Source organism: Anolis carolinensis, chromosome 1, assembly GCF_035594765.1.
Source record: "Anolis carolinensis isolate JA03-04 chromosome 1, rAnoCar3.1.pri, whole genome shotgun sequence".
Classification (NCBI taxonomy): Eukaryota; Metazoa; Chordata; class Lepidosauria; order Squamata; family Dactyloidae; genus Anolis; species Anolis carolinensis.
In genome coordinates this window covers 69,138,609-69,162,891 of record NC_085841.1, presented here as the reverse complement: position 1 = coordinate 69,162,891, position 24,283 = coordinate 69,138,609, and the positions used below count along the sequence as shown (strand labels likewise).

General features: G+C 39.9%; 1 protein-coding gene across 6 annotated transcripts in view; it reads left to right on the top strand.

Annotated features, from left to right (window-relative positions):
• Window positions 1-24,283, top strand: part of qki (QKI, KH domain containing RNA binding) — a 183,095-nt gene that overhangs the window by 84,502 nt on the left and 74,310 nt on the right. For all 6 annotated transcript variants that reach the window (XM_003215756.4, XM_008123135.3, XM_008123123.3 and 3 more), the window contains exon 4: window positions 8,537-8,680. In XM_003215756.4, the coding sequence (XP_003215804.1) occupies window positions 8,537-8,680 (144 nt within the window). The remainder of the gene's footprint in view (window positions 1-8,536; window positions 8,681-24,283) is intronic.

Sequence of the window (24,283 nt, the reverse complement as noted above, 5' to 3'; positions counted from 1 at the left end):
TAAAAACAACAACATATAAAAAATACAACCAATTAAATACAGTATAAAATATAAAACATAAAACGTGTTTAAAATCCGTTGGTCCAATATCCTCCAACTTTATCCATATAACAATCTGGGTCGTCTTTATCATTTATTCATTAAGAGCCTGGGCACAAAGCCATGTTTTTAAGGCTTTTCTAAAACTCAAAAGGGTTGGGGCTTGCCGTATATCTCTGGGGAGGGTGTTCCATAGCCGGGGAGCCACCACCGAGAAGGCCCTGTCCCTCGTTCCCACCAGCCGCGCCTGTGAGGCTGGCGGGACTGAGAGCAGGGCCTCTCCAGATGACCTCAGAGATCTTCCTGGCTCATAGGAGGAGATACGTTTGGACAAGTAGATTGGGCCAGAACCGTTTAGGGCTTTATAGGTCAAAACCAGCACTTTGAATTGGGCTCGGTAGCATATCGGCAGCCAGTGGAGCTGGCTTAACAAGGGGGTGGTACGCTCCCTGTAAGCCGCCCCAGTTATTAGTCTGGCTGCCGCCCGTTGTACTAGTTGGAGCTTCCGGGCCGTCTTCAGAGGCAACCCCACGTAGAGAGCGTTGCAGTAGTCCAAACGGGATGTAACCAGAGCGTGGACCACCGTGGCCAAGTCAGACCTCCCAAGGAACGGGCGCAGCTGGCGCACAACTCTTAGTTGTGCGAAGGCTCCCCTGGCCACCGCCGAGACCTGGGATTCCAGGCTCAGCGATGAGTCCAGGAGAACCCCCAGACTGCGAACCTGCGTCTTCAGGGGGAGTGCGACCCCGTCCAGCACAGGCTGTAACCCTATTCCCTGTTCAGCCCTGCGACTGACCAGGAGGACCTCTGTCTTGTCTGGATTCAGTTTCAATTTGTTCGCCCTCATCCAGTCCGATACAGCGGCCAGACACCGGTTCAGGACCTGAACAGCCTCCTTAGTGACAGGTGGAAAGGAGTGACAGAGCTGGACATCATCTGCGTACAGATGACACCTCACCCCGAAACTCCGGATGATCTCTCCCAGCGGCTTCATGTAGATGTTAAACAACATGGGGGACAGTACTGAACCCTGCGGGACCCCACAAGTCAATGGTTGTGGGGCCGAGCAGGTGTCCCCCAAGGACACCATCTGGGACCGACCTTCCAGGAAGGACCGGAGCCACTGCAAAACAGTACCTCCGAGCCCCATCCCGGCAAGGCGCCCCAGAAGGATACCGTGATCGACAGTATCGAAGGCCGCTGAGAGGTCCAGCAGAACCAGCAGGGACACACTCCCCCTGTCCAGCTCACGGCGTAGATCATCGACTAAGGCGACCAAGGCTGTCTCGGTACCATGCCCCAGCCTGAAGCCAGACTGTGCTGGATCCAGATAATCGGTATCTACCAAGAATGCCTGGAGTTGTGCGGCCACCACACGTTCCACGACCTTGCCCAAAAAGGGGAGATTGTAAATAGGCCGAAAGTTCTCCAATTGAGTGGGGTCCAGTGATGGCTTCTTCAACAGCGGTTTGATCACAGCCAATTTGAGGCTCGCTGGAAATATGCCTTCCCGAAGGGAGGCATTCACCACCACCTTCACCCACTCGGCCAACCCCCCTCTGGCTTCTCTCACCAGCCAGGATGGGCAGGGGTCTAGGATGCATGTGGTAGCCCTCACCTCTCCAAGCACCTTGTCCACGTCCTCAGGCTGAACCAATTGAAACGAATCCATCAAAATGGGACAAGCAGGTGCTCTTGCTACATCCTCGGAGACTGCCGTTAATATGGTATTCATCTTAGATATATCATTTTCATGTGATAAAAAAACCTGCTCTGGTCTGTCCAGTTATCAGTCAAAGCTTGTTTCTACCTATCAGTCATGGGTATTTTCTTGCCTGCTGTGTTTTTTGGGGTTGGAACGCATGAAGGGTATTGTATCAAAGCAGAATTAAAATAATAGAAACATGAAGTTGTCAGTTTTTCAGCCTTCTACATTACCATACCGTTGTGATGAGTGCTGATTGTGAGAATGACTCTATATATTTCCTGTAGAAGAGTGGGACGTGGATGCATTTGAGAATAAAATGAAACCTGTGGAGTGTGAACAAGAAAAATATGTGTAATACATCATTTTAAAGTATAGGCATACTTTAAATTAACAAAGCCTCTAACAAAGAAGATCCTTTCTATGAAGTATTTTTACAGGAGTCCACCCTCATCATAATTACAGTACCCCTTTTCTTGTTTTCTCTGTTTGGAACAGTGGTTCTCAACCTGTAGGTCCCCAGATGTTTTGGCCTTCAACTTCCCGAAGTCCTAACTGCTGGTAAACTGTCTGGAATTTCTAGGAATTTTAGGCCAAAACACCTGGGGACCCACAGGTTGAGAACCACTGGCTTGGCAGTTTTGATAAGGGATGGTGTCGAGGAGGCTGCAATGAGAACACAGTCCATAACACACACTTGATGACCAAGAGAAGAACAAGAACGGAGATTAAGGTTTCAAGTACTTAAAGATGTCCTTACTGGGTGAAGAAATTGGCTTTTGCCATTTTCACCTCTACCTGGTTGCCTCTGGCTGATTGAATATGCTACCAAGAAGGTAATGGGATCTTGAAAAGGTTGTGTGCTATGGTTCCGTGAAATGAGAAAGGCAGGATCCCAGAAAATTCTAGAGATGGCTAAAAAATATCCTGTTGGGAGGGTTTCTTATGAGGTATTTTTGCAACAGATTTGCTATGTGTAAGAGCAGGTGGAAGAGCCTCATGCTTCTCCATTGCACTCCCCTAAATCAGGATCCAATCTGTGGTGTCCACTGTCTCAACATTTTTTTTAATTTTAAGACATCTGCTGGCAGATCTGTGAAAGACAATTGTCTTCTAATGAGAGGCTTATATATCCAGAAGAAAAAGAATAGAGCTGATTGCCGGCAATCTAGAAATTTTAGAATCGTTTTTGGATTATTTGCATATCTAATTGCTGTGCAATCAAAACTAAGTGAACTGTAACTACTTGAAGCTGCAAAATGAAAGGCAATCATTTACAGGGGAAATATCACATTTACATGCAAGTCTGTGAATATTAGAGTTGGATTCTTCTTGTGTTTAATTATAGCTGCTAAGAAATACATTTGTGCTTGTGTGTTAGATGAATGAATGTGACCCTGAAACATCAGCTGTGCTTTGTTGTAGCAGTGCAACTGGCATTGAGGAGAACTTAGTACTGTTGTGTATTTTGGTGATAAGGGACTGTGCCAGAATCACTGTTAATTACCTGCTTTGTTTGATATGGAAAGCAAGGGCTCTGCACTTTTCTTCCCATCAGTGACAGTGTTCAGTTAAACTTTAGTTTACACAGTGATAATGCTATCTGTCTTTTCTTGGTCATGGAGAAAATTAATAGCCTTTACTGTGTTGGAGGCAGTTTTACCTTATGTGAAAATAGTGGACAAAACACTTTAGAAAGTGTATTGGGTTTGTTATTGTCTGTTATTGAATACTTAGGTGAAAAAATGTTAGGCTTGTATATGAAAAAGAGAGGGAAAGAGTGGTGAAAAGATAGTTGTATATTTATCAAGTGTAGAAGAACGAAATAATCCCAAATAATCAAGTAACTGATCAAGTAATTATTTGATTTTTTGGATTTCTTTAAAGTTGGTGGTAATGCTTTGGTATTTTAGTATTCATTCCCCATATAATACTAATTATGATAGTGGAACGTAGCAGTAATTATTTACAATTACAGTAGAGTCTCACTTATCCAACACATTTTTGTAGTCAATGTTTTCAATACATCGTGATATTTTGGTGCTAAATTCGTAAATACAGTAATTACTACATAGCATTACTGCGTATTGAACTACTTTCTCTATCAAAGTGGTTGTATAACATGATGTTTTGGTGCTTAATTTGTAAAATCATAACCTAATTTAATGTTTAATAGGCTTTTCCTTAATCCCTCCTTTTTATCCAACATATTCGCTTATCCAACTTTCTGCCGGCCTGTTTATGTTGGATAAGTGAGACTCTACTGTAATATAAATCATTAGGAAATATTTGATAGGCCGTGTAACATTAATTAAAAGCAGAACTAATGGCTAAGAGACAGTGATTCTCTTGAGATCACTTGTTTACATAGAACTAATCTTCCCAGATCACATGTTTGGTACTAGCGCTTCAGTACATTTTGTGATATGCCTTTTCTTTGGCTTCTAAATGTTTATTACAAATCATTTGCAGGGTGTTTTCTGTATCAATGTTACATTGCTTCAGTGTAGTCTTTCCTGTAATTGGGCAGGGTGCAAAAAAAAAAAAAGACACACATACACACAGAGAGACGGAAACTGTAATAAATCTGTATATCTTAAATTAATACATTATTTGCTTTGATACCATTGAAGTAGTCATGTTAGAGCAGTGATTCTCAACCTGTCAGTCCCCAGATGTTTTGACCTTCAACAACGAGTTGTTTTGTGTTTGAAGAATCAGTACTTCACTGAGATCATTTATCATCCCTAGAATATTATGCCAGCAACAGTATAAAAATACAGTAGAGTCTCACTTATCCAACAAACGGGCCGGCAGAACATTGGATAAGCAAATATGTTGGATAATAAGGAGAGATTAAGGAAAAGCCTATTAAACATCAAACTAGGTTATGATTTTACGAATTAGGCACCAAAATATCATGTTATACAACAAATTTGAAAGAAAAAGTAGTTCAATACGAAATAATGCTATGTAGCAATTACTGTATTTATTAATTTAGCACCAAAATATCACGATTTATTGAAAACATTTACTACAAAAATGTGTTGGATAATCCAGAACGTTGGATAAGCGAGTGTTGGATACGTGAGACTCTACTGTAGTTGGAAAAGTAGCAGCACTTCCTCAAGTGTTATATACATGTGGCCCCTTATGCATCCAGCCATTTTGCAAGCACACACGGTGGATGGGGAGTTCATTGGCAGTTGTTTATTAGCTGATCTTAAAGCAAAGTACCTTGAGCTCTCCTGTTGTATAGTCAGTTGTACAACTGTGGAAGTCAACATAACTGTTTTACTGTTATACTTTGTCTTTGTGCCATAAGTAGTGTTGAGGTACTTCTGTGGAGACTCTTGTATAGTCCTACAGGATTGCGATTTGTCCCATTTTTAAGTCATTCTGGGATTTGATTGTGAAATCATTAAAATTCTGACAAAACCCAGTTGTACCACTTGCTTTCAGCAATTTCTGGGGGAAAAGTAGAAAACCTAAATTTTGTTGGTTATCTTTGAAGGGCATGATGAACAAACTTAAATCGAGGCAACGTGAAAGTTCGGGGGGGGGGGAGGCGGTGGTGGCTAACCACTGCCGTCATTGATAGTGTGCTTCATTCTGGATCAATTTATTCTTTCCTTGAAATATCAAGTTTAATATTCAGGAGTGGTATTTTATTTTGTGAACCGTAATGCTCTAAAGCAGTGTTTCTCAACCTTCCTAATGCTGCAACCCTTTGATACAGTTCCTCATGTGGTGACTTTCAACTATAAAATTATTTTTGTTGCTGCTTCATAATTGTAATTTTGCTACTGTTATGAATTGTAATGTAAATATCTGATATGCAGAATGTATTTCCATTGTTACGAATTGAACATAATTAAAGCATAGTGATTAATGACAAAAACAATATCTAATTATATATGGCTAGAGTTATACTTAAGAAATTTACTTATCTGGCTTACATACAAATTCAACTTAAGCACAAACCTACAGAACCTATTTTGTTTGTAACTTGGGAACTGCCTGTATATGCTTAAGAGGAGGGATGGATGTTCAAAGACTTGAACAGGAATGCAGATGAGAAAGTCTCTTCTTTAGATGGAGGCTACTCTGGTGTGATTTCAAACAAAACCTGGCTTTTGGAAATCTTAGGCCAAAACCATCTTGGCCAGATTGTGTTGTCACCATTCCTTTCCTCTAAGGCTGAGAAAGAAAGATAGGGTAAAAGGGGAGAAAGGGAGAGAAAGAGGGGAAAATAGAAAAGAAAGGGAGAGAGAAGGAGATGCTGCATAAGGGAGGGAGAGAAAAAGAAGAAAAGAGAGGGTTATGAGAAAGAGAAAAAGAGAGTAAGAAAGAAGGAAAAGAAGGAGAGAGGAGGAAGAAAGCGAGAGGCACAAGAGAGAGAAAGGGAAGGAGAGGACGAAAGATAAAAAGCAAGAGAAAAGGAGAGGGGCAGGAGAGATAGAAAGAAATTGAAAGGGAAGGAGAGGAAGAAAGAAGGAGTGAGATAGAAAAGGAGAAGGGAGGGAGAGAAAAAGTTTTTCTGTCACAAGTGATTTTGTTAAACCTCTCTTGAGTGTACATAATTGCTCCTGAATGACTTCACCTATTCATAGAGCTATTGGTGATGAAAGAAATAAAAAGTGTGATTGTGGCAGAAAACCTGGAGTGAGTCCAGTCAAATATGAGCTAGATGTTGTAGTCCTAGCAATAGAAAAATAGTCTGCTTTTTTGGCAGCATTACTCTTCTCTGGGCTGTTCAGCAGGGCTGTTTCGAGTACTCAAGGGCCTAATAAGTTTTTGTCCTGAAAGACGTTTTCTGTGAATAGTTTACGCAACACATTGTAGATAAAATAGCTTGGATCTATTTTAATCTGAACACTGTAGTTAATAACATTGCAGTGGATGTAAATTTGGATCTTGCTTATCCAGTGTTGTCAGATTGTGCAGTCTGAGCATATGAATAGAATCATTGGGAGAAGCAATACCACTATGTGAGTGTGAAATACTTTTTTTAAAAAAAGGAGGGGCATGTTGAATTGTAAAGTCAATGCTTCTTTACTAGAATATGAATTTGTTTAGCAAACAAATTAACTGCTTGTTTATAGCCTTGTAGTTAAAGTTTTAAATCAGTGAAAATAGCCTAATATTTCTATGTTTGCCCGTTCTCATTGGTAATTAAAATTTGGAATATGTGCGTTATTTCCAGTTGTTTGTATTTTGTGTCATATTTTTCTGTGGAATGTCAAAGTATTATAATGCTCTAATATAACACTCAGTGCTGGCCATATATTTCAGTTGTTCTGAATGGCCCTTTACATTCCTATATATAACTAGGCAGGCAACAGCCCAAGACATTTTGCTTCATGAAATAAAGCACAAAGCACCTCTCACAATCCAGGCACAAAAGCCAGTCCGGCTGGGAGTTGTACATTATTTTAATACTCACGGTGTTAACAGCATTGTCCACTGCATGTGAAAGCAGGAGTTTAATGTAGGGTTTACAGTGCAGGTTGACCGGTAGAGGCAGTGCTTTCCCCAGAATAGTATCTGCCTCCTATGGCGGCCACCATAATATGCTTAATGACTCTGGGCTATGCATTTTAAGAAAATAATGTTGATACTTCTGAATATTACGTTATACTTTGTTAGGATTCTTATTTTTGAAAACGTTTGGAGCTTCTGTCACGTCAGCCACCTTTGAAACATCATAGATTTTCTCCTATAATTTTGAGTTCAACCTGAATTGGCTCAGAGATAATATCAGTCTTCACTGGGCCAAAATAACAGTAAAAATTGAATCTCGTACTTCTCTTAATGCGACCTTGGTTGTTAGGAGATTAAAAACACCTTGAAGTTTACATGATTTCTCTTATTTCATACTTTCTGTCTGCTTTGTCTTGTACAGTAGAGTCTCACTTATCCAACATAAACGGGCCGGCAGTACGTTGGATAAGTGAATATGTCGGATAATAAGGAGATATTAAGGAGAAGCCTATTAAACATCAAATTAGGTTATGATTTTACAAATTAAGCACCAAAAACAACATGTTATATAACAAATTTGACAGAAAAAGTAGTTCAGTGTGCAGTAGTGCTACACAGTAATTACTGTATTTACGAATTTAGCACCAAAATATTACGATGTATTGAAAACATTGACTATAAAAATGCGTTGGATAATCCAGAATGTTGGATAAGCGAGTGTTGGATAAGTGAGACTCTACTGTAATTTTAATATAGTATGATGTTGGTCTTGAGCCTCTTTACTGTAATCTCCATTTTTTTCATGTACAAATGTACAACGTGCTAGTATCTTCCAGTCAAGAACTTTTGTACAAATGATACATTTAGAAGTTGTACAGTTTTTTGTTCTATGTGTTTTAGTTGCTCATATGTTTTAACTGTTTTTTAGTTTGATAGGGTACATTTTATTGTTGTATTGTTTTATTGGCATGCCTATATGCAGCATTGAATTTTGCCGGAGTTTGTAAGCCGCTTTGAGTCCCCTGCAGGGCGAGAAAGGCAGGGAATAAATGAAGTAAATAAATAAATAATAAAAGTATGAGGTAATCTGAAATAATTATGAATGGATTCCTTATTTGGAGGACAGGAGGGCATAATAGCAAAATTCAAGTCTCATTCAATGACTAAGGAAATGGCTGTGCATTTAAAATCCATTTTGATAACATCACAATGACATAAGATGAGATTTGATATTTATAGTAGAAATGTCTGAAGTCTCTTAATTGTTTTATGTTCAAAGATCACAAATGTTTCATTTGTCTTTTCCAGGAAGAGCAAAACAGAGGGAAGCCCAATTGGGAACATCTGAATGAAGACTTGCATGTACTGATCACTGTGGAAGATGCTCAAAATAGAGCAGAAATCAAATTGAAGAGAGCTGTGGATGAAGTAAAAAAATTACTGGTACCTGCAGTAAGTAGCTATTGAAATATTCATGTTTAAATATTCGTTTTCTCACTGAGCGTCAAAATACCTTCTATGTGCCTAGGTTTAAATTCTAGTAATGGTTGTTTTTGAATGTTTTCCAAAATGTTGGAAATTACTCTGAGTCCCTTCCAGGAGATAGGGCAGTCTACAAATAAAGTTGTTTGTTGTTGTTATTATAAGTGGTGCTTCGAAATCTTGTTGCATCTATGGAAAAAAGGCAATATGTTGTTGTTGTTGTTGTTACTGCTACCAGTACTACTATATTTATTTGTTTCCTGACTTTCCCCCAGAATTGGAACTCAAGTCTTATAGTTTAAAAGAGCAACACAAAAACATTCAAAAAGTGAACATTCAAACAGAATTAAACTAGGAACAATATTAAAGCATTTCAAATTTCTTATTAAATAAAATGCAGTTTAAAAGATTAGAAATAATACATCACTTTCTAAACGATTCTTGGGGGGAAATCCCTATCAAAAGCTGTACTGAATGAAAAAAGGTTTAGCTGCTAATAGCAGGAAATCACCATTCTGGCCTTCCTGAGAAGGGAGTTCCAGAGGCTAGCAGCAACTACTGAAAAGTACTTTCATAAAAGTAATAATAATATTGAATTGTTTATAATGCCGTATTTGTTTATGTAACAATTACTGTGAATTATTTTAATAGTTGAATTAGTTTGATTCAGGGAGTTTCAAAACAATGGACCCCATTATAAAACAGTATATTTTCCATACTAACCCCTTTGAACTAGAAACAAATCTAAAAAATAGTTCGGCAAATGGAGAATGCCTCATTGGACCTTATGATTTGAGGTCACCATCTTGCATATGACTGAAATTAGGGTCTATTGCTTTGCTGGGAGAAGCATCTTAAGGTAACAATACAAAACTCCATGCCCTACCCTCTCAAATGGTAAGAGTTCAGGGGCAGTTTGTGATTGCAAAGATATAGCGATTTCAATTAATAAACTCTTTTGAAGCTTAGACTTAACAGCTGGCTTTGTTAAAGTGCTGTGGCCATAACTGTTGCTTGTACAACTGGTCTTGGTGAAGAAACTTTATGTGTATGAGAAAGACAGAAAGAAGGATCAGATTATAATAGATATTTGTGATATTATTTTTGAATATTTGTCTGTGTTAATTTTGCTGCAAAATTTAGTCAAAGAGTTAATGCATAACCCTAAGGGAAAAGTGAGAGATTCAATCAGCTTCAATCAGGATGTAAAGATTGAGGTATGCTGAGAAGAATAGTTCTGAGATGCATGCTATTGCTAAATGCAAATAGTTACCAGTTTTTTTAAAGACATCAAGATATTAAATGTAAATCTTAATTTGGTTCTGTAATTGTGAATCATTGTGGATTTTGTTCATTCCACGACCTTTTTACAACTTTGCGATAACATGGATTTTTAGGGCAAAGTTCTTTGAATTATTTGTGAGTAATACAATATATTTAAAATATGAAGGATATGGCTACCACTTATGTCATTAAAGTCTGTTAATGAAAAATTCTTGATTATAACTGATTCTCCATATCTGTACGGTCTGCATCCATAGACCGAATCATCTACTGCTTCTCTCTCTCTCTCTCTCTCTCTCTCTCTCTCTCTCTCTATATATATATATATATATATATATATATATATATATATATATATGTACGTGTGTGTGTGTGTGTATGAATTGGAACTTAGGGCACCCATGGATTTGAGCAGTTCTGAATATTAAGGACACAATGTGTTTATTTTTAGTTCTTTAATATTGCTGAATTGGTTTTTCAAATGTAAGGCAGAAGTTCTAGAATTGCTTCCTCAGATTCTAATTTGAGTCTCAAGAGTTTTTGTACTAATTTTTTTTCTCTACTTCTTTATATGTTTCTTAGTTTGGTATCCAGTGGTTTCTTCACAGGCTGTAATGATGGAGGTCTTCAGTTTATTCCAATGTCCCTCAACATTTTCAGGGTGCTCTATGGGTAGATGATCCCAGAGTGTTGTTTGAAGAAGGCTTCATTTGGAGGGCTCTTGAAGGGCTTAGGTGTTCATTTTACTGCTTATCTTTCTTCCTTGGAGTCTGTGTTTGGGGACGATTTTGATGGCCGTTGTGGATTGAATTAACCTGTGGTCTGTCCAGCAGTCCTCAGCATCTGTCATGGCTCTTGTGAGAATCACATCGTGATGGTTTGTGGCACATACAATTACTAGAGATGTGCATGGTATTTATTTAATCTGTTTCATTCGTCTATTCGTTTAATATTGTCCATCCGGATGCACAAAACGAAATATGCTATTTTCGGATAAAACAAAAGGTGACTTGAAAGAGAAAGCTGCACGGTGATGTGCTTGCTTTCGTTTTCCTTTCGTTTTGGGCCACGTAACAATAAGCAGGTGCTGACAGAGGGCTGCTTTTCCATTACAGCTGATGTGTACCAATGGGTGTTAATAATAACAACAACAACAACAATAGTTACTCTGGGACCCTAAGCTGAATCTGAGAGAGGTCTGCTTCCCCATGACAGCTTACCTGTGCCAATGGGCATTAATAATAATATTAATATTAATAGCAATATTTACTCTGTGAACCTAAGCTGAGTCTGAGAGAGGTCTGGTTCCCCATGACATATGATGTGTACCATTGGGTGTTGTTGTTGTTATTATTATTATTAATAATAATAATCAGGGAAAGACCCAAACGTTTTAAAAGTTGGTGGGCTAAAAGGGGTCGAAATGCCCTCCATGAATGACGATTTTCATCCCTCTAGCCCAAAAACCAAGCTGGGCCGGGGGGGGGGGAGCCTCGGAAGCCCTCCCATTGCCGCCAATGGTCCGAAAATTTTCGTTTTTTCGTAAGCAAGACGAAAATTCTATTCGTATAGGTGCCCCATTTTCAGAAATGGGGACAAATACAAAACCGATACAATATGAATGCAACTAAATAAAATGAACTGCGATTCCATACAAATGCACACCACTAATAATTACATAGTCTAAGAGGTGCCAATGCTTTGACCGGGGGTGCTTCCATGATGTCTTGAGCTTGTTTTTCTGGCGGAAGAGCGTGTTTGTGATGACTAGATTCCACACATTTGGTGAGAAGCAGGATGCTATTCAGGTTGCTTTTTCCAATCCCATCTTTTACTATGGTCCCTAGCCACAGGTCGAAGTCTTATCCAACTCTCGCATTAAAATCACCCAGAAGAATGATTTTGTCCCTCCTAGGTATCTCCAACAGGATGGTGTCCAGCTGACAGTAAACATTTTCCTTGATGTCTTCATCAGCATCTAGTGTTGGTAGGTAGGCACTTATGATAGCTACCTGTTGGTTTTTGGCAAAGTTAATCTGGAGGGTCATTTGTTAATGCTGATAGGTGCATTGAACAGGTGCTTCACCAGGTCATTTCTGATAGTAAAGGCAACTCTGTTCTTCTTCAGGCAGTCCCTTCCAGAAGAAGGTGTAACCTCCTTTCTTCCTCATGGTGTCTGTGAAATGAGCACATGTGGTAGTAATTGCGCCTGAGCATTACTCTCGGAACATTTTAACAGCTGTTAGAGGTACTTTGGCTGCAGCCCCGCCTTCCTCCCAGGAAGCATATATTGCAGAGGTGGGGCTGTGGCCTTAGTTCCTTTTTATTCCGCCGCCTCACAGCAGCTCTCTAGGAACCTCTCGGTTAGATTATTGATTCTTGACATTGGACTGTTTATTTGACTATTCTACAAATTCTATAACGTACTTTGGCTTGACTTGGACTTCTCTACACTATTCTACCTTCTGGCTCCCTGACTTTGGAATTAGTATGGCTTCTTCTATTTCAAAGAACTGTGTGGCCTGTGGCTGTAAGCTGCCTGAGGCAGACGGCCATGATAAATGTCTTGTATGTTTGGGGGAGGCTCATGGAGCAAAGAATTGTTTGGTCTGTACGGTCCTTACACCGCAAGCCCGTAAAAACAGGGAGAAAGCGCTAAAAGCTCTTCTCTTGGAGAGAGCTCTCTTCCCAGCCCCATCTACAAGCGGCTCCCGAACACCACGGCAGGGTAAGCCAGCTGAACGCTGGCAACTTACTTCCTCACCGGCAGCCTCTCCGGCTCCAAAGAGGGCACGTTCCACTCCTCCTTCTCTCCCTACTCCCCAGAAGACCTCCGGTGCTGCAGCTGAGAGCTGCAAGAGGAAGAAGAAGCGTGCAGCATCTGAGGCATGCAGCGCGGCCACGCCCACGGTGCTGACATCGCCAGAAGGGATACGGCTGCTGACTCCGCCCACGACGTCGGGGCAAGAGCATGGAGGCAAGGTGCGCATTATGCTGCCGACGCAGGTCTCGCCAGCTCCGGTCATGGGTGTGGCCCTGCTCCCCGAGGTGGAGACAATCCACCCGCCGGGAGAAGAGCTACTGCCGCCCACTCTCCCTGCGGGGATGGGAGAAAGCCGCGGGGCGAGCAAAAAAGCGGCTGATCCCACTGCTGGGCAGCCTGCTTCTGGGGAGGCCAGTGTAAGGAGTACTATGTCTCCGTTTCTCACTGCCTCCCAACCTATGAATCCTCCTCGTGAGGAAGGGGTATTGTTTTCTCCGCAGCCAAGTGCTGCCTCTTTTCTTTCACCTACTCCATTAAGCCGTAGCCATAGCCAAGGCTTTTTTCCATCGCCTCCACAGAGGCAAACACTAAGCACTGTCCCTACGGAGTGGAGTAGACCATTTACTCCCCGGGCAGATTATGTTCATCGCTCTCCAGGAGGAAGGGCTTATTTTTTCGGGCCCATATTGGTCCAAGACCAACAGATGCCTCAACCAACCTCAATCCCAATACAAGCAAATCCTGTTGCACAATCTGCTCATCAAGGCCTCAGCACTGCTATTGTTCCGACTTTAGGAGCTGATATCCCATCACATTCTGCATCAGAATCTGACTCTGATAAAGGAAAGGAGGATGTGCAAGCAGTGGAACTCCCAGTGGAGCCAGAGACATCAAGTCGGCCGGGCTGTGGCACAGGCTGGTAAACAGCTGCTGCAATAAATCACTCTGGCCATGAGGTCATGAGTTCGAGGCCAGCCCGTGGCGAGTTGAGCACCCATCGATTAAAAATACAATATAGCCCCTGCTTGTTGCTGACCTAGCAACCCGAAAGATAGTTGCATCTATCAAGTAGGAAGTAAGGTACCACTTATAAAAGTGGGGAGGCAAGTTTAACTAATTTACAACGTTGGAATGAGGGACTGAGGAAGTGCCATCAGAGTGAATGATTAAGCAGCTGCTCCCTCCTGTGGCCAGAATCGAACATCCCCTCAGGAGAAGGTTAAATTGCCTCTGCATCTGTCTGTCTGTTGTCTCTGTCTCGGTTCGATGTGTTTATGGGCATTGAATGTTTGCCCTATATGTACATAATGTGATCCGCCCTGAGTCCCCTTCGGGGTGAGAAGGGCGGAATATAAATACTGTAAATAAATAAGTTTTATAACCCTGATGTCACCCCTGTCTAGGGCACTGGAATTGCCTGTCACTGAGGCAAATCAGCCCCTGTCATGCCATCTTTTCCCAGCAGAAGAGCAGCGTCCAGCAGTTCAATCAGCTACAGCTTTGCCTGCAGTGTCATATTTATTGCGGCTTGCAACTGCACAAGACATTGCCCCATCACGGATAGGTGCAGTTCCATGAAGGAGCGATGCCTTGTATAAGATAGACCTAACTTCTGCTCAATGGGTCGCAAAGCCGCCTAGACCTAATTCTGTAGTCACCAAGGTAATGCAGAATAAACGTTCAGTGAAGACCCATTTGACACCCTCGGATAAAGAGGGCAGGAAATTGGAAGCAGTAGGCAAGAAAGTACACTTAGGGGCAGGATTGTCAACAAGTTTTGCACATTATGGAGCCTACATGGCAGCCTACCAGGACTATCTATGGCAAAAGATAGCCCCTTACTTGGAGGTTTTGCCACAGGACAAACGTGCTCTTGCTAAAGTTATCCAGCAAGAGGGTCTGGCTTTAGCCAAGTCACAGAAGGAAATGGCAAAAGACACAGCAGAGGGAGCAAGCAGAATGTTTGCAGCTGCGACTGTTATCCCCAGACATGCTTGGCTACGGGCCTCCACACTATCTGAAGAAGGAAAGCTTCTAGCAGAGGACCTACCGGTCAATGACAAGGGTCTCTTTCATCTGGAGACAGATGCAAAGCTTAAGGAGGCCCAGGAGGTTCGCCAGGTGGTGAACAAATATGGTATTCCTCCAGCGTCCCGCTATCGGGGCAAATCATATCCAACTGCCTCTTATACTAGGAAGCAGTATGACACCACTAGCAAACCCCTTCCACAAACCTCTCAGACAACTTACACTTGGCCAGCGGCACCGTCTAGGCCCCGCTCGCAGGGTAAGTGGAAATATCAACCAAAGGGGAAGTGGCGCTTTTAGCACCACTTGTCCCCATTGCTCAATTCCTTTAGCACGGCACACGGGTGATCACGTCCCTTCTCTTTTTCCATTGTGTTCCCTTCCTGGGACACAACATGGGGATCACGAAACACTTCCTGTTAAATTTGGAACCCGACTGGCAGAATTCGCTTCAGTTTGGAAATCAATAACTACGGACAATTGGGTCCTAGAGATTATAAGTTTTGGTTATTCAATTGAATTTTTTCATGAGCCGGAGATAGGCTCTGTGAAGACCACCCCGTCCTCAAAGGTCTTGCAAGACGAGATAACTACTTTGTTGGAGAAAGGGGCAATCGTTCCCCTCTACCCATCCTTCTATTCTCATGCTTTCTTTTCAAAATATTTTTTAGTTCCAAAAAAAGATGGTGGTCAGAGGCCAGTATTGGACCTCAGAGGCCTTAATTACTTTATCAATTCTCGTAAATTTAGAATGGTGACACTTGCAGCCATTTTCCACTTCTGCCAGACAGGGCGTGTTTTGTGTCAATAGACCTGAAGGACACATACTTCCACATTGCGATAGCCCCTTACCATCACGAATACTTAGCATTTAAGGTGGCACAGCAGGCTTTTTGTTTTAGGGTGCTTCCGTTTGGGATTTCTACCGCACCAAGGGTTTTTACTAAATGTATGGCCGTGGTGGCAGCACACCTCCGCTTTCAGGGCATCACCGTCTATCCTTACATAGACGATTAGCTATTAGTTGCATGCTCCAGAGAGGCTTTGCTACGGGATCTAGACTATATACTATCCCTTCTCAATGATCTCGGGTTGGTAGTCAATCAAAAGAAATCACATCTTGTTCCTGTGCAGAGAATACGATTCATCGGAGCAAAGCTGGATTCCATCACCAGTATGGCATATCTGCTGGAAGATCGCTTCTGATCCCTACGGACAGCGTTGCTCCGTCTCGTGCACAATGTGGCGCCAAAGGCCAAAGATGTGCAGTCAGCCCTGGGACACATGGCTTCGACAACATCTGTAACACCATATGCACGTCTGAGAATGAGGCCTCTACAAGCCTAGTTTCTCAAGGTGTTCAATCCTATGCTCCACAGTTCACATATTCGTCTGTCTCTTCCGTCGCATGTCCGCCAATCACTCCAGTGGTGGTTGTCTCGGACGAATGTATGCAAGGGCATTCCATTCAGGCATTGCGAACCAACAGTGACGGTGACGACTGATGCCTCTCTGGAAGGATGGGGCGCCTATTCTGGCTCCCTAGTGGTCAGTGGCAAGTGAACACCTCAAGAGGCTCAAAGTCACATCAACTTGTTGGAAATGATGGCAGTGCAAAGAGCCCTCCAAGCCTTCCAGGACATATGTTGTCACAGGGTGGTTCAGTTGAGGACAGACAATACCACAGTGGCATGGTACATCAACAAACAAGGAGGCACACGCTCCCGCTCCCTCCTGAACCTCACCCTGCAGATATGGGAATGGTGTTTGAACCATATCCATCTGGTAGCCATTCATGTTCCTGGTCAAGAGAACAAGATAGCAGATCATCTCAGCAAGGGAGACACTACCACCCACGAATGGTCTCTGTCACCAATAGAAGCAGCTTCTCTTTTCCAGAAGTGGGCAATCCCCAAATAGCTCTATTTGCAACAGCAGAGAACGCAAAATGCATTTTTTTCTGTGCAAGACAGGAACCCAACCAGCAGATGGGGTGTCTCAGGGATGCATTCCTTTTCAGATGGACAGGCCCCCTGCTATATGCATTCCTACCGATTCCTCTCATAGCCAAGGTAGTGGCAAAGCTCTACCACGACCAGGCAGATTGCATAATTTTGACTCCATGGTGGCCATGGCAGCCTTGGTTCTCACTTCTTCACACAATGGCACAGGGTCAACACTATCCCCTCCCGCACCGCCCGGACCTTCTTACTGCTCACCAAGGTTTTTCTCTCAGTATCAAAGCTTCATATTTGCAACTGGAAATTTGGAGGGGTGGGACTTAGTGAAAAACCATTGTACTTGAGGTTTCACGATGATAACGTTTCTGAAGTTTTGTTCTAGACCCTGTCACTGAGTATTGTTAAGAAGAAATTGATCAATTCAACATTTAAATACACAGTACTGCAAGGAAATTCACAACTTACATACTATATTACAATTTTACAAAGTAGCCAGATTTTTGAATTTAGGTTTAATAGATTTGCGTTTTCCTAGATGAAGCAGGGCCGTGTTGTTCAACAGTTATGATAATGAGTAGGCTGAAGATGATGTTTTATTCTCAGTTCAACCAATTTTCTCATAGCCTTGTTGTGTGCATCAAAGTAACTTTTGGCAAACCTAAAGTGAACCTATAACTATCTTTTTTTGAGATTTCTTCAAGGGGAGGTTGTTCTTGCCTTCCTCTGAGGGTGGGAGAATGTAATTTACCTGGACCAAGTAGGGATTTGAACCCCGGACTCATAGAATACTAACCCAACAACCATGATGTCAGAAATATGGGTTTCAGTTGCTTAGCCTATAACGTCAGTAATATGGGTACCAGTTAACAAGGGATTGAAGTAGGGTCTGGAAAAACGCACATGATTTATGTTATTCTGGGTTTTTTTTTTAAATGAGTGAATTGGCTCTTAGCATATAAAAGGATAGCCAGCATTTAGAAACAATCTCATCTATGAGGCAATTGTTTTATATGCCGTCTGCATAAAAGAAATCTGATGATTGTCCCCAGTAATGGAACATGCTTTGAAAACCATATCAGTCACTTTTGTAGAGGTTGACTTAAATTGTGTTGTGCCGAATAAGATGATTATCAGTAAAAATCCACGAGATAAATTAAAACAGTTCAGTTAGAAGAATAGAGAGAGTCTTGTGAATAACTATTTTAATTAACATAGCTTTTATACAGTCTGTTCACTTTCTTCGAATGAAGAATCAAGTTTATTTTCAAATATATCAGTTAATCTTAATGGTGCCCCAAGTCTCCTCCTGACTTTTTATATGGCAATTGAGTCATATAGCTGTCTCTGTGAAAATTATTATTGAGTGCATGGAAACATGGTCCCTTTCAGTTTCAAATAAAATTTATTTTCCTCTTTATGTGAATGATTTCTGCATTCTTATATGTTAATTTTAAGGTACCAGTATGAAAGGGTGTTCTCTTCTGTTTTAGTTAAATTATGATTTATAATCTGCTGAACAGATGAGACTGAAAAAAGAGGATGAGCTAGTTAAACTCCGAGGGAGTTTATTCTGTTTTGAATATTTTCTTCTGGTAATGTTTGGGTATTGATAATTGATAATTACACAGTGGGGTGTGTCATACTTTAATGTCCAGGTAAATACGTGTCTTGTCAGAATTGTTGACAACATCTTCAATAAAAACTCCCCTTTTCTAAATTATGCTGCTGTTTCCAGCAGTGTAATTTAGTAGTTTACTTTAGAAAAAAACCTGGAACTTAGATACTGCTTTTATCTGCTTAGTGGACAGGGCATTTGCATGTGAAAAGAAGGTTGCTTTTATGCAATTGGAATTATTCCAGAGTGTCATTGTCTAGTCAGGTATCCCTACTATTTCCCTCTTTGGGGAAATATTATTTGTTATTAAATTATTGGATAGTAAGTGGTGCTTTAGCTTCAAACGGCTCGTGTTTGTGTGGTATGGAACGTTCTGTGCATTGGTAGTTGAAAGTTTCTAGTGCTCTCATCTCTTCCTTGGCTGGACAGAATCATTTAGGAAAAATTCTTCCAGTAGGTAAGGGGCTGCCCCTTTCTAATTCCAGTTTTTGTGTCATGTTCCAGGTCTTCCAAAGGTTGATAAGCCCCTCCCAGAACAAGTAAGTTGGGCTGGAATTTTTATAATTTAAAAACTGTACACAATAGAAGCAAATGTAATAGACAGCCTGCCACTTCATAATATCATAAATAGCATTATGGAAAAAGCTAGAGCAAGTGATTGTGGACAGCTGTGCAAGCTTCTTAACTTACACAGCTGTTCCTTATTGAAGCTTAATCATTGTTCATTGTCCTCCTTGGGTGTGTCTAGATGGCTGTGTTTTGTTGTTGTTTATATGTAAAGTGTCATGAACATTGATTACTCTATATACATTGATGGTGATGTTTCACATGAGTAAAAATCTGATATTTTTCACTAAAAATTAAATTCCTTACTTGGACTCATGTACCAGATTTTGAGACTACGTTCTTTAAACTGAGTAGAAACTGGTTTAAAGGGGAAGTTCAGCCATACTCTGTTTACTAAGCATGAGATACTTTTGTCGAGGTTGATTACACCTGAGAGTCAAGTCCCATATGCAAGAGGCCTTGATGATAAACCAGTTTTAATGTGAAGCTTAAGAGTTAAGATGAGGGATGTTCTTTATAATATTAATTTCATGTAAATATAAAGATCTTGCAACAATTAATCTGAAAATAGAAACATACTAATTGAGGGGAACCGCAAGATCTAATATTCAATTAAAATACCAGTTAATAATTTTTTATCACATGGTGCACAGATTGGAACCACCATTGACTCATAGATAAAATCATTACTGTTAGCCAGCCATGACCTCTTAAATCAGGCACTTGGTATTACAGCAGTATGCAGTCATGTTTCAGACTGCACTGATAATCATTCCTAAAAATCAAAACTGGCCCCAGACAAGATTGGGTTTTTCTTTTCTTTCTTTTTTTTGGGGGGGGGGGGGGGGCATGTCATGCATTCACTATATTTCAACTTTGCATATTTGAAAAACTGGCATCCTGCAAATAATTGATATGACCAGTCTCATTGTGACAGATAGATCCATTAAGAGAAGATGTTGTATTGTGTGTATTACATTTTTAGAAGATGTTTCAAGTAATGGAATGAGTGTCTTGGGATAGGGCATCTTATAGGTGAATGCAAAGAATAGTCTACAGGCCTTTTCACATAACTTATACAAGGCCGAATCTGAGGGAATACAGATGATGGGAGGAGGTTTATTTATGTGCGATATACACAGTGCCGTATAGGTTGGCCTTTAGAGCTGGTTCATTCATCATTGATGATTTTTTTCTTTAAAAAACAAGTACAGGAGTGTTCTGAAGATGCATTTAGAAGGCATAAAATATTTGAGAATGCACATATTAAAGCATGATAGCCAGTTAAAACAGTTCTCCAATACTGGCAGAGAGCATCTTTGGAGTATTATGTTCAAAACTGCATTTTAAGGGTTAAGATGTCTAATATAGGATTTTTAAGCCAGTAAATCCTTTATTCTCTAAACACAAATAAGGAGCTAAGATTAAAATGAGATATTTTCAAGGCTTGTGATGGTCATCATACTCTTACGCCTAACAGTTTGTAGAATTTAATTTGCTTTTTGATGTCTGGTAGCCTGGCTTAATCATCTTAAAAGGAGGTATGTTTCTTTAATCCTAATTCAAAAAATTGCTGTAATCTTACAGTCTCATAATCTTAATATCCCATAAGATTATGAGACACTTCATGTTGCAGATATCACTGTTCCGTTTGACCATACAACTGAAAGAAAATATATAAACCTTTCTAGTAATTAAGTTACATTTAATTAACGAACATGTTTTTGACTTTGTGTTTCTTTTCATTCTGTTCTCAGTGTCATTATATTATATAATTAAAGTTTAACTGTGAACTTTGTTTAATCAGATGGGTAACAATTGAGAGTCCAGGGTTTATTCCCCACCTCTCATTGGGCTATAAAATCATTTTTAAGAATAAGGAAGCAATGCACAAACCATAGTGAGCTTCCCATCACCTCCAAGCTACAGTTGAAAGTGTTGTGACTTTTTCTTGTAGTGCAAGTGGACTAGTCCCATGACAGTTTTTGTCACTTGGCCTTTTTAATTCCAGGATATTATTTTTAGATGGGTGACTAGAATTATATACAGTATAATATTACAGATGTTGTTGCACCATGGAATTGTATAAAGGCAACATGATACTGACAATTTTTCACTTCCTTTTCTAATTATGCCTGACACGTAATTCGCCCCCCCCCCCCCCAAAAAAAAAGCTGTTCAGTGAGTTGCTGTTTTCATCAAGTTAGGTAAAACAGACTCTCTTTTTTGTAGTGTCTTTATGCCTCAAAGGTTACTCTTGGGTGGAGTCACAATTAATATGTTCTAGAGTAGAGTAGTTTTGATGAAAACCTCATTCTGTTTTTTCTTATATGCATGCTCTGTCCTGTCTGCTGAGTTTTTGTCTATCCTCCATAACAGCAACACACTTAACTTCTTGTCATGACTGAATACTTTCCTTTCTTCTTCGTCACCTTTTTATCATTTCCTTTTTTCTACTTCCTTCCTTTTTTAAAAAACAATAGTACCCATGTACAGTGTTCTCTCACTACTTCGTGGTTCACTTTTCGCGGTTTCGCGGTTTTTCAATAAACTCTAAAAGACTATTATAAATCATAAAAAATTACAATTTGCAGCTTAAGGAAGGGAAGAAGGAGAAGCCAAAGGGAGAGAAAAGGAGCCCAAGTGGCAACAGGAGGAGAAACCTTTGTTGTCCATTGAAAACTCCAGGTACATGTTCTGTTTAGGAGAGTGGCAAGTCATTCTGCACTGCCCACTCTGCCAAGGCTTTGTATATTGTATGTTTAAAAAGCAGAGTTTATCACCTGAAGTAGCCCTGATTATGGTTGCTAATAAGGCAGGCCGCAGTAAGCTTCTTCATTCTTAGCTACTATGTTGTACAACTTACAATGGAAATTCCTGAGCAATGACAAATCAACTTTTGATGTACACAATGATTTTAGGAGTATGATATATACTATAGTTAGAAGGTCAGCAGTTTCACTTTTGAGTTCTTTTTTTTTTGTCAATCAGATCTTAAATTTCCTCCCTTGTGATTACCCGTATTTACTCAAGTCTAATGCACCTTCAAATCTAATTCACACTTCAATTTTCAAAACCATGAAACCAAAAAAAAAATTGCTGACAAATGTAATGCTCAGCAGCAAAAGGTGAAAAAGAAAATCTTGGAGTGCATCTATCCTGTAGAACTGCCTTGGTTCAATGTGATGGAGTTGTAATTTTACAAGGCCTTGAGCCTGCTCTGCCAAACACTGCGGATCCCTCACCAAACTACAAATCCCATGATTACATGCCATTGCTTTATGACAGTTAAATTACAGATGACATCCCTCAAATAGGATCTCCAGGTGCTCCTGAAGCAGGTTCCTCTGTTGCTTTGGCTCAGCACTAAGATTACTATATTATGCAAATTAAATACACACATTAATTTTGGCAAAGTGGTTTAACCAAAAAAAAGATGAGCATTAGATTCAAGTAAATACAGTAGTACTTACTTCCTACTTTCCATCCAATAAATAGTTTGGGCATGAATATTTCTGCTGTATGTTTAATAGTGAAAGAAGATCAATGGAATTCATAAAGCTTCTCTACAACCCCCTCTTACTTGTTTACAGAAGTCCATTATACAGTGGTCAAGCTGCTGATTGTTTTCATATGCTTGGCATATTTACAGTTTTCTTTATTGTAGTCCTAATTCTGTTGTGATATGCTCCTCAATTTTTTTCCTGCTCTTTTGAAGCATTACTGCTGAAGAAGATCAAAATAATGTTGCTTAAATAATATGATTACCTAGAAAACAGTGGTTTTCATGTCGTATTTTTGCTGTTTTTTTACATTACTTATGTTAATGTTAATTTGTACTAACGTATATATTACTATTTTATGCCTTTAATATTTTATAAGCCAAATTGGCACCTCTTTTTTGAGGGAAAAACATCTTCTGCATTTTATAACTAAATGAATCTTTTAATACTTTTTAATACCACAGTCAGTTGAAACAGTACACATGTCTATATTCTATATAAATTGATAATTTACAGTAAGAATTTAATACATACATACTTTATTGTTCATTAAGTTAGAAGTAAATAGTAGTATCTCACATTTGTTCAAAGACTTAAATATGTTCAAAACTTTATTTGATTTGATTTTTGGAATACTTCTAAATATTTTAAAGTGTGACACTTCAAAAAAGGAATTACTTCACTTGCATTGATGTTTTCATCACAATAAGTTCAGTGGAGCTTTCCCTCTACTAAGTTTGATTTGGGCTGAAGCCTAAGAAAAGGAAGACGGATAAAAGTTATTCACTCAATGATTTTTACACACCTAAAGTACTTAGTTTATTGCAAAGTGCTTCCTAAAGATCAATGTAAAAGAAAGTTTAAAAAAACCCCCTAGATTGGTATTATAACTATAACAATTGCCTACTCTTAACTTTTATTCTTGTTTTACTAATCAATATTTATGAAACTGTGTGTTTCGAAACTGGAGTTTTCTGTAGAAAGATACAATTTGTGAAAACATGTTATAGCAAGTTTTAGGCTAGCATACACTTCCCTCCACACACACACATAAAAGCCAGGTGAAATGAAGTTTGTAGTTATAATTACAGCTTGGAATAAACTTGAATTGATATAAAACAGGCTTTTAAAAGATAGGAAACTTTGGTTATGACCACTCTTGGTTCAAAGAAACTGGAGTAATGCCATGTGTTGAATCATTAATTTGATTCATATTTGTTTGACTTAAATTCATTGAATATGTGCCATAGTTCAACATATGGAGACATTGTTGAATATTGAGTTGTTGAAAATTATACAACTTAATGTGGAGCTTAAAAGAAGAAAAAGAGGAGAGGACTTAAGAATTCAATCTGTTTCTCATGAAAACATGGGGCTGCCCAAAAAAAGTAGAGGCAGTACCTGAGTTACAAACATTTGACTTCCAAAGACTCACAATTAAGAACATGGGTGAGATAACAGGAACTAAATCGAATTTGTTGTCGAAGGCTTTCATGGCCAGAATCACAGGGTTGTTGTGTGTTTTCTGGGCTGTATGGCCATGTTCCAGAAGCATTCTCTCTTGACGTTTCATCCACATCTATGGCAGGCATCCTCAGAGGTTGTGAGGTATATACCATGGCCATATAGACCGGAAAATACACAAAATCTCTGAGAGGAATCTATCCCTAGGAAAGAGACAAAACCCATCTAACAGGAGCATAAAAGGGATAGTTAGATACAGCTTGAGGAGAACCCCAGACATTGTCCAGTTGACATTTTAAGGTTTTAAAATAGTATTTAAAAACTCTTAAAATCCACAATTACCGTATACACTCGAGTATAAGCCGACCCGAATATAAGCCGAGGCAC